At 41.5% G+C, this 12,518-nt stretch overlaps 1 protein-coding gene across 1 annotated transcript in view; it reads right to left on the bottom strand.

The window, feature by feature from the left end:
• Positions 1-12,518, bottom strand: part of LOC103372416 (receptor activity-modifying protein 1-like) — an 84,713-nt gene that overhangs the window by 19,556 nt on the left and 52,639 nt on the right. The window contains exon 2 of the mRNA XM_008302056.1: positions 9,928-10,063. Coding sequence (XP_008300278.1) covers positions 9,928-10,063 — 136 coding nt within the window. The remainder of the gene's footprint in view (positions 1-9,927; positions 10,064-12,518) is intronic.

Raw genomic sequence — 12,518 nt, 5'->3', positions numbered from 1 at the left:
TTTTACAGCAAACTCTCACTTCTTCTTTCATGATAGAAGTGAAAGTGACGAGTGAAGTAAAGACAACTTGTGGCTAAGAAAGTGAAGAAGTGTTGGATAGTGCCAGTACGTGCTGTTGAGCTGACTGGAATGAGAGCAAATACTTGAATAGATTAGCTGATTCCTCGCCACACCTCTCTGCTTGTTTTGTATAACGGCAGCGGCTCTGTTGACTAATCTGTATGTAAGTGGCTTGTGTTCGGGGGGACTGATGATGCAGCATCAGCGGGAGCATGTCCTGCTTAATCGCCTCATGTAGATGCAGCACCATGAAAGGACTGAAGAATAACACAATAATGTTTTCTTTTTTTTTTAAACTTAGCAACACATATGTACTGATAATGACATTTATTATGTTTTATGCATCCCATTTGTTCACAGGATCGGTGGGGGATGATTGTTTAAAATGCACGCTACCCGAGTGCCAGACTTTTCAAACCAGTGCCAGCAGCATGTAGGAAAAAACTTCAAATTGAACCTAGATGGTGACATGTTATCATTTCCGTCTCCAGCTGGATGTCTTTCCATCTGCCTCCCATCTGCACTAGCAGACTTGTCATATTTTCCATCTGCTAAGTGTCTTAAACATACCTGAGTGCGAGCAGAACAAAATTATTCATTCCAGCAACATTTCTCTTCTGAATTACTACACAACTGAACTCACTGTTGGTTGCAATGAAAGCAGCAAGTTTAGTAGCAGAAATTGTGTTTTTACAGCTTTATTCGACTAATTTGATTAGTCTCATTAAAGTTATTAAACTCGGTGTGCCAACAGACTGACTGCGCCTCGTATCAAGAGACTAATGTGGGACTATTAAAAAGATATTAGTGTTTCGCTGAAGCTGAGTTTCTGCTTTGTTTTTCTGTTGTAATTCTGCAGCCTCACCGTATTTTCATTTCCATACAAGGAGCTAAAGTTGCCTGCTTTTTCTGTTTTTCCGTGTCTTTTAGACATCACAGGTCCTCTTGAAGCTGTTCAGTCACGGTGAGGTCGCTGCCACCTCCCAGTGCAGTGATACTGGAGGTAACTAAGAAGAGCCTGAGAGTACGTGTTGTATTGATTCATTGAGCTGCAGTTAACATTTAAACATTCATTAGCATGCACTGGGTGTACGCTGATGTTTGACCTTGTGGATTTCAATCATGCATATTGCATGTGCATTTGTTTGCTATGGTAAACAGCACTGTGATCTCACTACAGGTGTGGAGGGGAAATATCTAAATTGTATTTCCCACACCTAAAAGAACATAGCAGTCATTTTGAATGTTTCTTGCCAATATATTCCTGGACATGAGAGTTAACCATGATGCATTTCATACATCAAGCTGCCTTTAATGTTTCACATGTCTGCATTTGGTTTACCTTCCTTGCAGGCAGCCATTGGTTTCCATGCATTTATATGGACATATAAATACCCTGTCACAGCAGTTCTGTGCATGCAAATGCAGAGTTTGCAAATCAGTCTGCATTTAAACTGCATTACCACACAGACATTAAAGTAACAGACAAAAACGAATGCTTGCACCAATACCAGTGTAGAAATTTTACAAGTAAATGTCGTGCATTTAAATTTACACTCAAGTCAAAGTGCAAAAGTATTAACATCGAAATATATTTAAATAAGAAGCAAAAAGAGAGAAGGACTTATTATGCAGAATGACATATGTGAGAAAAATATATATTATTTGATTATAATTACTGATGCATTAATGTGTTCGTCATGGTTGGAGCTGCTAAAGTGATTTAACTTCTCTATTATTTGCTGGACAGCGGTGAATTCTGCCTCAAGGATCAAAACTGTTTTAATCTAAATACTACATAAACATGAAATCGTACTTTATTTGCTAATTATATGTTGTTAAGTCTGCAAAAATAACGGAAATCATCAAATAAAAAACACAATATTTGCCTTTGAATTGTGGTGGAGTAGAAGTATAAAGTAGCAAAAAATTAACATACTCGAGTAAAGTACAAGTAACGCAAACCTGCACCCAAGTACAGAACGTGAGTAAATGTACTTAGTTACTTTCTAATACTGCAAGTAAGTTTCAAAAGTTTGCTAATCAGTCATCATGCTGTTCCAAAACGAGTCGCTGCTGTAATAGTGTTACAATTCGCTGACTGAGGCCAGGCTCAGGTGATGGAAGTTTTAATATCCTGATGGATTTGGAAATGCACCGCACACGTAAACTTCACAAATATTCTCCTCTCTAATCTCCGACATGAATATGCGACAAACCTCGGAAATAATGGCACATCACAGGTTATTAAAATGATTGTGCCAGAGGAAGCAATCAGGGAGCAGAGCAGCGCCTCACATGATCTCATGGGGAAGCCGATGTAAACAGAATGGAGACTGTGGTGCAACTGCTGTTTGTAACAATACTTTGCAGTGAGTAAAAAACAAAAGGCAGAAGGCTAAACAAGTCTGGATTACTAAGATGCAGTCAACATGGATTGTCTATTCGTCAGCAAGACTGCAGTTGCAATGTCTATAGCTAACGTTAGCGCTACGGGCTAAAATCTTTATCGGCAACCGTGTCCACTGTTCTAAAGTTTGATAATATTGTGGCGACCCAGTAAGTCTTTAGAGGTGTCAGACTAGGATCTGTAAACATCTCACATTACCTCGGCCACACATCGGTTCAGACCAAGTTTCCAGACCAGCTTTCTTCTGATTGCTGGGAGGGGGAAATCGACCAAAAACTCCAGTAGTTTGAGTTTATAATAAACATTGTATTGATGGTAAGACGAAAAAAAAAACAACGTCATTAAAACTACACCAGTAAACTTTTTTTTTTTCTTTAAACTTGTTGGTAAGAATTTAAAACTTTAAAAATACTTGGGGGAGCCTATAAAGATCTCAAATACAAGGAGAGGCATTGTGAGATGAATTAAATTATATTAATTAAATTAATGTGAAATGAAGGTTATTTCCAGGATGTAACCAAATGAAGGACCGACGGTTTATCTGTACACTAATGTGTGGAACGTTGCCGTCATAAAGGAAAGGTCACATTATCCAAGGACTTCAGATCTGTCCAATATCTGCTCCTTTCTCGTGACGGCCGGGAAGATGTTTTCTTCTGCTTCCTGTTGGCTCACTTACTGCCACACAAATAAACCGTAACCACTGCAAATGCTATTAGTAACGCTTTCCCATCGTGGTGTCTGCCGTGAAAAAGAGGCTTATTGAAGTGATTTTTTTTTGCCCGGCATTCTCATGTCAGAAGCCTTCATGTGTTCGAAGGCTGCCTGATTTTAAGCACCTCATGATAACAGCTGCCATTTGGAAATCTGCTGATTGCTTGCATCTCAGTGCAGCAGTGTAAGTGGGCTTCCAGCTGATGAACAGCTCAGTGATTAGCACCGTCACCTGCAAGTTACACGCTCATTCATTTATCTATTCTGTGATTGCGGGTGCTCCTGTCTGAGCTGTGTCTGAATGTGTCTCTTTGCATGCCAGGATTTGACGGGAGCACGGCGATATATTGACGAGGGAACAAATAGTGCACAACAACAACAGCTGCTTGAGGGACTTGGGGAGAATAAGTGTATTAGAGATGTCGCTAAAGTGAAAGGGGACATGCAATATCTTAGCATTAGCGTCCATGAGACACGAGGGGATATAATGCATCCGAAGCAAGGGGAGCCGAGAGAAGGCAAATGAAAGAGCATTAAAGTACGCTGCAGAAAAGATTGTGGAAGGAACGGGGGAGTGACGGAAGTAGAACAAGATGTGACCGCGGTTATGAGGGGGGGAAAGCGTGCACAGTGGTATAGCTTCATACAAGACCGCTGTCCTCCTTTTTTTGCTTGCATGAAAATGGGACAGCGAGGAAGAAAAAATAACGATGAAATACAGAATTCTTGCTTTAATGAGGAAGGAAAGGCGGTCATTCAAAGTCAAAGTTTGGAACTTTTATTTGTGTGAAGACTTGATAGAAGCAGGTATAAAGTGAGGAAAGCACACACAAGCATTTAATAATGTGTACTGCAGTGACTATAAGAAGCAGTGTTTAGTGTGTTTTGGGGGCAGCAGCTTATAAACCGAGGCCGACGGAGAGACCGGACAGTGGAAGAAGCTGCCCTCCTTCTGAGAGTTAAGATATACAGAGAGGTAGGAAGCTGATGTGTACAGCTGTCCTTATATATATATACACACAGACACACACAAGGACACGTACACAGACACCAAATGTCATTTGAACTGAATCAGAAATCTCCAGAGGCGTCTTGGCCAGAGCGCAGCGCTTCCTAGAAACGGGAGCAACTGTCCTGGTACTTGACCTTTTTTACTCAACTCGACCATATTTGACATTTCAGTCCTACAGAGTCCCCAAAAGGCCTTGTCTGAAAGTTTTTTTTTTTTTTGAGGACAAGTTTTGTAGTTTTGGTGTGTCGCAATACTTCGGCATTACCCCACAATATATTCTTTTTGATCCACGTGAACAGCTAATGTGTTAAAATACAATATTACTTAGGGTGACTCTACAGGACAAGAATGTTGTTTCCTTTGGGATATTTTTCCTCTAGATCATATCTTGTTTTGGACAAGCTGGAAGAAAACTTAAAAATATACGATCAGATGTTTATTTTTACTACATTTTGTCTGTTTGACATTTTTGTAAATGAGCATATATTTAATAGGATAATACCTCGTTTTCATATTTAAACATAACATTTTTGTAAATGAGCATATATTTAATAGGATAATACCTCGTTTTCATATTTAAACATAACATTTTAGAAAACTTGAAATACAAGAAATGATTGTTTTAATGTTAGTAATCAGTTTCAGGGGGATATCTACTAGTTTAAATTTTACCCATAAATACTGGTGCCTAAATAAATATATCTTTTAAGGCTGTTTCTTCAAAATAAGTTGTTTTTTTCTCAAACTGAGCCACAAATCTCCACTTCAGTAGTACGTACATGCACCACACCTCCAGTTTTATTCCCATCTTTATTCTGGAGGTTTTCACTGAGGGCTTTGTTCATATACCGTTGGTTGGTCTGGTTTATAAAACGTTTTATTCCTAAAAAATGGCAAAAATGCATTTTTCTCTGGCTGTTGACACTATTTTCTTATTTATGAAGTGATATAAACAGATAAGCAGAATCACCTCTGTAAAGACAGATAGATAGGTAGAAGCAAGAACTCTGGAGCTGCTTTTATCCAATGTTTAGATTTATGTCTGGAAATTGGGTTGTTTTTGGATATATAATGACAAATTTGCATATTGACACAGAACATTTCAGGAAAAAAAGATCACTGCTCTATAAATGGCTCCATGTATATATTTCATGCACATACTTGTTGGTTAATAAATTCCCCATATCCACCTGTTGTGTTTCCCCTTCAGGTAAACACTCTGGAAAGGAAAGAGCAGATGATGCTCTTGATGACGCTTCAAACTGATGCATTTAGCGCTCGTTGCTGATTTTAAAAGGGCGATCTCTGACAGTATCCAGATGCTGGCTGTGAGCACAGCTGCAGCTCCTCAATCTGTCTGCGACGCGTGAAGCCGTGGCTGAATATGGGTATTATTCAGACTTTGGCTGCTGCTGTAGTTCGGTCTGTGGTGCTGTGAGTGTGTCACGGTGTTACTGTTTAATCCAGTTGTGCTTCGATGACAGATGTGCTACCGAAACTTGAAGAATACATTATTTTCAACACAATGCATAACCTGCAAAACCAACACAGCTGCATGTAGTCCGCGTTGCAACCATTAAAAACGAACAGCCGGATTTGTAACAGCCGAAGCAAAGCCTTGACTGCAGCCACAGTGACAGCAGTGTCAACCCAAGTCCACAGTCACAGGAACATATGCAGTCCCTCTTGGCAGCGGTCAGTGAGGGAGCTGCTGAACCAGCTCCTCCACTTGTCTTTAAGTTTCAACGGTACAGACTGGTGACTGAGCAGCAACATTATAAGTAAATATCAACCCTCACTGTTGGTAACGCCGTGTTTTCTCATTATGTACCGTCTCAACCAGCGGTGGTCTACTATAATACATAATACTGCATCATAATAAAGTTCCGCCTTTCTCTCTGTGTGAAGTAACACAGTTTCCGCAGTTACCTCTCAGGGTTTCTGTACAATTCTTCTTTCATTGTCACTGGTCCTGTCTTCTGTGAGAAGATTTGAGACCTAAAAGGATTAGGCGTTGCTCAGGGTTTAGTACGACGAAGTATATTTTTGGTAATCTTAAACCAAGCACAAATAAGAGGAGCTTTACACCAGATTAGCTACCGGTCCGTCCCTCAGCAAATACACAGAAATGCCAAAAAAATACNATTTGCATATTGACACAGAACATTTCAGGAAAAAAAGATCACTGCTCTATAAATGGCTCCATGTATATATTTCATGCACATACTTGTTGGTTAATAAATTCCCCATATCCACCTGTTGTGTTTCCCCTTCAGGTAAACACTCTGGAAAGGAAAGAGCAGATGATGCTCTTGATGACGCTTCAAACTGATGCATTTATCGCTGGTTGCTGATTTTAAAAGGGCGATCTCTGACAGTATCCAGATGCTGGCTGTGAGCACAGCTGCAGCTCCTCAATCTGTCTGCGATGCGTGAAGCCGTGGCTGAATATGGGTATTATTCAGACTTTGGCTGCTGCTGTAGTTCGGTCTGTGGTGCTGTGAGTGTGTCACGGTGTTACTGTTTAATCCAGTTGTGCTTCGATGACAGATGTGCTACCGAAACTTGAAGAATACATTATTTTCAACACAATGCATAACCTGCAAAACCAACACAGCTGCATGTAGTCCGCGTTGCAACCATTAAAAACGAACAGCCGGATTTGTAACAGCCGAAGCAAAGCCTTGACTGCAGCCACAGTGACAGCAGTGTCAACCCAAGTCCACAGTCACAGGAACATATGCAGTCCCTCTTGGCAGCGGTCAGTGAGGGAGCTGCTGAACCAGCTCCTCCACTTGTCTTTAAGTTTCAACGGTACAGACTGGTGACTGAGCAGCAACATTATAAGTAAATATCAACCCTCACTGTTGGTAACGCCGTGTTTTCTCATTATGTACCGTCTCAACCAGCGGTGGTCTACTATAATACATAATACTGCATCATAATAAAGTTCCGCCTTTCTCTCTGTGTGAAGTAACACAGTTTCCGCAGTTACCTCTCAGGGTTTCTGTACAATTCTTCTTTCATTGTCACTGGTACTGTCTTCTGTGAGAAGATTTGAGACCTAAAAGGATTAGGCGTTGCTCAGGGTTTAGTACGACGAAGTATATTTTTGGTAATCTTAAACCAAGCACAAATAAGAGGAGCTTTACACCAGATTAGCTACCGGTCCGTCCCTCAGCAAATACACAGAAATGCCAAAAAAATACAGCAGATGCGGTGAACAAAGTGCAGTGAAGCCCACATGGAAGTCTCAGTCATATAAATAAAACTACAAAATCTGGTAAAGATGTCAACATGTCTCGTGTGTATGTCTGAGAATAAAATAAAAAATTCAGTTATTTATCATTTCAAATAAATGCTGACGTGACATGAAATGGCTACTTCAAATATTTTCATGACATGATGAGGAAATAAAACCTGTCTTCACGGGCCGTGAATGAAAAGAGATTTCGCTCAGAACATTTGAACAGCGCAAGAGCAGTTCTGTGAGTTCGCTTATGCACCAGGTGGACATCTGTTTAACATGCAGCTTAAATATGAAATCAAAGACTTTTTTTATCCATCTTTTGGTGTTGGACTGTTTTTCGAATCTAACATGTCTGAGACGCACATGATGAGAAAACCTGGCTGCACTCGCTTCAATCTCCAGCTGTAAGTGAATTCTGTATTAAGCTCAGATCATTTCAATCTACTTTGGTAGTTTTATGAATGTGCTTGAGCTGCAGCGATTGACAGAGGGGTTGGGAAGAGAACAGGGCAGGGACCTTGTTTGCACATTCAGGAAGCAGAGATGTAAAGTTACATCTAAGCCATGTTAAGGTGGGAAAAAAAAAACTTCTAGATTGGAGACTGGACACTAATAAAAAAGAACATTGTCAGGTACAACTTTCTTCACTGTTTTGTGACTACTTCACAAGGAGGGGATGGGAGAGGCCGATAGGATGAAACTTGACTAGCGTAGCGACTGGTATCACCAGCGCTTGGAGTGGCAGGCATGCTGCTCATGTGAGCACCTGGGGACGGAGCTTGGGTCGGGACATGTTGGGGATATCCTGGGCCAGCTGGCTGGTTGGGTCTTAAAGGAAAGACAAGTGGCCTGTGATAGTTGGGCAGCGCCCAGAGTTTCGGGTCACCATTAACAGGTTTCTGTACCTTGGGAGCACTCGGTGTGCGTTGCGGATTCGAGACTGCATTCTGCCATTTCACAAGTAAAGGGTTGTTGTTGCGTCTCCGTACAGGTGCGGTTGGCTGGTAACTTGAAGCCTGCGAGTTGCTCTGATCGGCGGCTGGAGGCGTCAAAACGTCATCGTCACCATCCGTCAGGTTATTTGAATCTTCTGTGACTCGATACGCATTTTTTAGATGGCAAACCAACGCTGCCACTGAACAGCAAAAAAATCCAGGAAACCCACAAAAGAAGTCCAAGAGCCCTGGCTGTTAGCTGAGAAGCAGCACCCCACACCTCTCAGTCACAGACACTTCTCAGTTTTGTGACTACAGCTTCTTCTTCACCATCTCTCTTTTGAGCTAATATGACAAAATCATTCCCATAACTCCACAACATCCACACAGATGGACTAATATACACAGTGGGTGACTGAAGTCCTAAAATGGAGACTTTGGTGATCCTCTCACGGTTCAGGCTCTTGCTAATGATATTTCAATATTTGCTCTAACACAAATGGACAAGTCTGTCCGGTATGATTTCATCCACTTTGAGTAATAACAGATTGTTTATATCTGGGACAGCTTAGTGCAAAGTGCTGACTTACTGCCTAGAAGAGGCCTTTGTGTGAGTCAAGAAACGCTGCTGCTTTACCCTAATTAACCTTCCGGCTTGGTTTTTCCAGACCTGCTATGACACGGTTGGCTCCGGCCCAAAGCTGTGTGAAACAGTTGCAAGTTGGTACTTTTCAAGAGGGCAGAGACGAAGCTGCTCGTGAGAATAAACCATCCCAGTCAAAGGTCAGACCTGTTGGAGGCTCGCTTAATTGGGTTCTCTCTCCGAGATGGCGAGGACGGGTTACAAGCTTTCGGCGATAAACAGAGACTCAGGATGATATTACAAGTATGAGAGGGGAAGGGGAGAGAGACTAATTTAAATTCACCCTCAGATGGGATGTAGTGTTTATGTAGTAATTCAATTGTGCTAAATGATGCCAGTAAATGAGTCCCAAATTGTCAAAGCAACTTTGAAAACTGTGCGGCTTTTACACTGAGCGCAAAGATAACATTTGCTCATGCACACAAAGATCTAAGTTTTGCACCACACTGCTTTTTGTCTCTGCATATCCCCTCTGTATCGCCTTTTTTTCCCTTTCCCCTTCTCTTGTCCGTTGTATTTCTCTCTAAGCAGCTGTTGGAAGGCGACCAAACGCTTGAACAATTACAGAGCTCGAGTCAGAAGTGAACAAATCTACTGCATTTTAACACAGTGCGTCCTTCAAGAGATGATGCATTACAATAATACTGGTTGTGTGTGGAGATTATTGAGCTTTTGGGGAAGCACATTGCGATCATAATGTAGACGTTTAATGATCGCACTGCATTAAAACTAACAAAGAGAGTTAAAGCGCTTTTCAGGGTCTTGTGCAAATCTCAAATGTGATGCTTACTGCAATTTTTTTTAGTATTTGTGTGGATGTTGATCTTGTTTTGTTTGTGCTTGTGTGTGTGTGTGTGTGAGTGTGTGTGTGTGTGTGTGTGTGTGTGTGACCATCGCACTCACTCGACTGTGTCCTCCCAGCTACACCAGCGTCTCTGATCCAGCTCCTGCATGTCCTGCCTGAATATGGCGAGGCAGATCTCCTCAATGGCGTTTTCATATTCGGGGCCGCACGCCAGCGCCGACACACACTGAGACGCTAGTGGGAGAAGAAAAAGAGAAAAAAAAAGGAGAAGAGGGGGATGTAGTTAGACCACATGTATAACTCAGAAGAGATCTAAAATCTGTTTTAAAGAATGTAAACCAGTGAGCAGGGTGAGAGCACAGGGGAACACTTAAGAGTAAAAGTGTGCTGCTGCTGCTATCTTTTCTCTTTAGATCACAGCAAGCTAACCCATTTCCTCATCTGTTGGACACGACGGGGAAATGCACGGTGGCCGACGGGGGCGAATGATGTGCATGTACACAAATTAGCTGCATATACATGAATGCATTGCATAAACAGCAACACGCTGCATAAAGAAAACGCTGCATATACAGACGCGCTACATTAATGAACACACATTTACCGCCTTCTGCTCGCTTCGTCTGTATGGTCACTGCCGACTGTCAATCAAGCCAGCCACGCCCCTTGCCCCGCAAAATGTTGATGGTTTTTTAAAAGTTCAGTATTGATTTATTTTCAGATTGGTCACCTGATCTCTGGATTTGACCATGAAAACTAATAAGAAAAAAATCCTGAGCTGTAGGAATGCAGTATTTCATGATCCGTGATCACTTCTTTTCCAATTCAAGTCTATGGGAGCCAGGGCTTTATGGAGCCAGCAGCTGGCGGACGTAGGTTTTTGACACTTCCGGGTTGGCTTCATTTTTCAGGGCCGGTTGCTACGTCCATCTTTTATACAGTCTATGCTAAAGATTTAAAAACTGCCCCTAGAGGCCATTTGTGTATATGCAGCTCGTTTGTGTATGTGCACATCATTTACACCCGTCGGCCACCATAGAAACGCCATCTGCCAGCACAGTGTTATCTACATCATTCAGAAGTGACACGGCGTACAGAACAAGAACATTTCCAGCGAGTTCCCGCTTGATATCTTTTATTTTTTTTTAAAGATTAAGACGAGAACTCTTTGGATGTGGAAGTGGACGCTTTGACACATTAACTGTGGGACTGCGTGTGCTGGCAAAAAGACGAGAGGAACAAAAGACGTAACACGGCTAAAAACGGATAAAACCATAATGAGGCTGATCCCTGTGAAACTGTTAAATTGCTGCGGTTAAAGCAATTTATGATCTGATAGAACAGATAATGCATTATAATCCTCTTAAAAGAATCATTTTCACATTAATGGAAATGTGCCTAATCTGCTCTCTTACTGAGAGTTACAGGAGAGGAGCATTTTCATATATGTGAGCAAGACGTGAAGCTATAAACAGCAGCTCATTAGCTTCATTTAACATAAACACTCAGGGCAGCCAGGGCACAGCGATCTATCACAGTTTCCTCACAGTGGTGGCCTGCTGGCAACAAACCTTCCATTTGCTTTTAAAATAGCTCTGTATTAGTGTCAGTAGCCTCGAGTGTCCATTTATTATTCTTATGAGTGGTGGTATTAAAAGGCTGGTGCATTTGTATGCGTGTCGATAGGGTGGGGGTGGTGGAGGAGCTGCAGGCTGTTTGTGGTAAAAAAAAAAAAAAGTCCAGAACCTTTTTTTTGTTTGTTCCAGTCTAACATTGCTGCAGTAATTACTTATTCTCAAAGCCTTTTGTCACATTTTGTTCCTTGTTTCGTATCCTCACTCCCCCATTTTTTGTCTCAGTCTGTTCTTCTTCATACATCTCCATTCAGCCATCTTTCTTTCTAAGCTTTTCTCTTAATCTCTCCTTTCTGTTTTTTTTCCTCTTTGCAGAGTTTGTTAAGAAGACCACATTGTTGTCTTTGAAAATGATCTTGATTCACTGATATCAGAAAAAAAAAATGTGTGCGGATTACCACATTAGACCATAAGTCAACGTTTGTGGTACTTCAGGATCTGTGCTTCAGCATATTACTTTTGGAATAACATAATGGAAACTGTATTAAAGCACCAGGTCTCAACTTTGAATAGCTGAGACCTACAACGGCATTCAGAGAACTGGGTGTGAGATATAACGCTTTTGAAGACCGGCGCAGGTGAATCAAGTTTTGTAAACAAGTTCATATGATGTTTGTTTTTTACACACTGGTAGACATTCAAAAAACAAGCAGTCAGCACCATAGTTGAGTATTTCTGCCTTGAAAGTTCAACAGACCGATGATTAGAAACACAGATTCAGGCTTATGGGGTTTCACATGTACCAAACCTAAACCTGTCAACTCTTCTTTATCAATGTTCTTCTTTAGAAACCAGCTCTAACATGTCCTACTGATTTACTTTAATATTCCAACTTGCCATTGTGTAGTGCAGTTTTACAATGTCTGGGCAGAGCTGATAGTGAGCTGGTGTGCTCGGGAAGGACTTCATAGAGTTGCATATTCTAGAGCAGGGGCGTCGAACTCCGGTCCTCGAGGGCCGCAGTCCTGCATGTTTTAGATGTTTCCTTCTTCCAACACACCTGATTCAAATGATCAGGATCGTTATCAGGCTTCTGCAGAGCTTGATGATGAGCT

The sequence above is a fragment of the Stegastes partitus genome, unplaced genomic scaffold (assembly GCF_000690725.1).
Source record: "Stegastes partitus isolate 25-593 unplaced genomic scaffold, Stegastes_partitus-1.0.2 Scaffold1752, whole genome shotgun sequence".
Taxonomy (NCBI): domain Eukaryota; kingdom Metazoa; phylum Chordata; class Actinopteri; family Pomacentridae; genus Stegastes; species Stegastes partitus.
The sequence above is the reverse complement of the archived record's forward strand: the minus strand, read 5'-3'. Positions and strand labels throughout refer to the sequence as shown.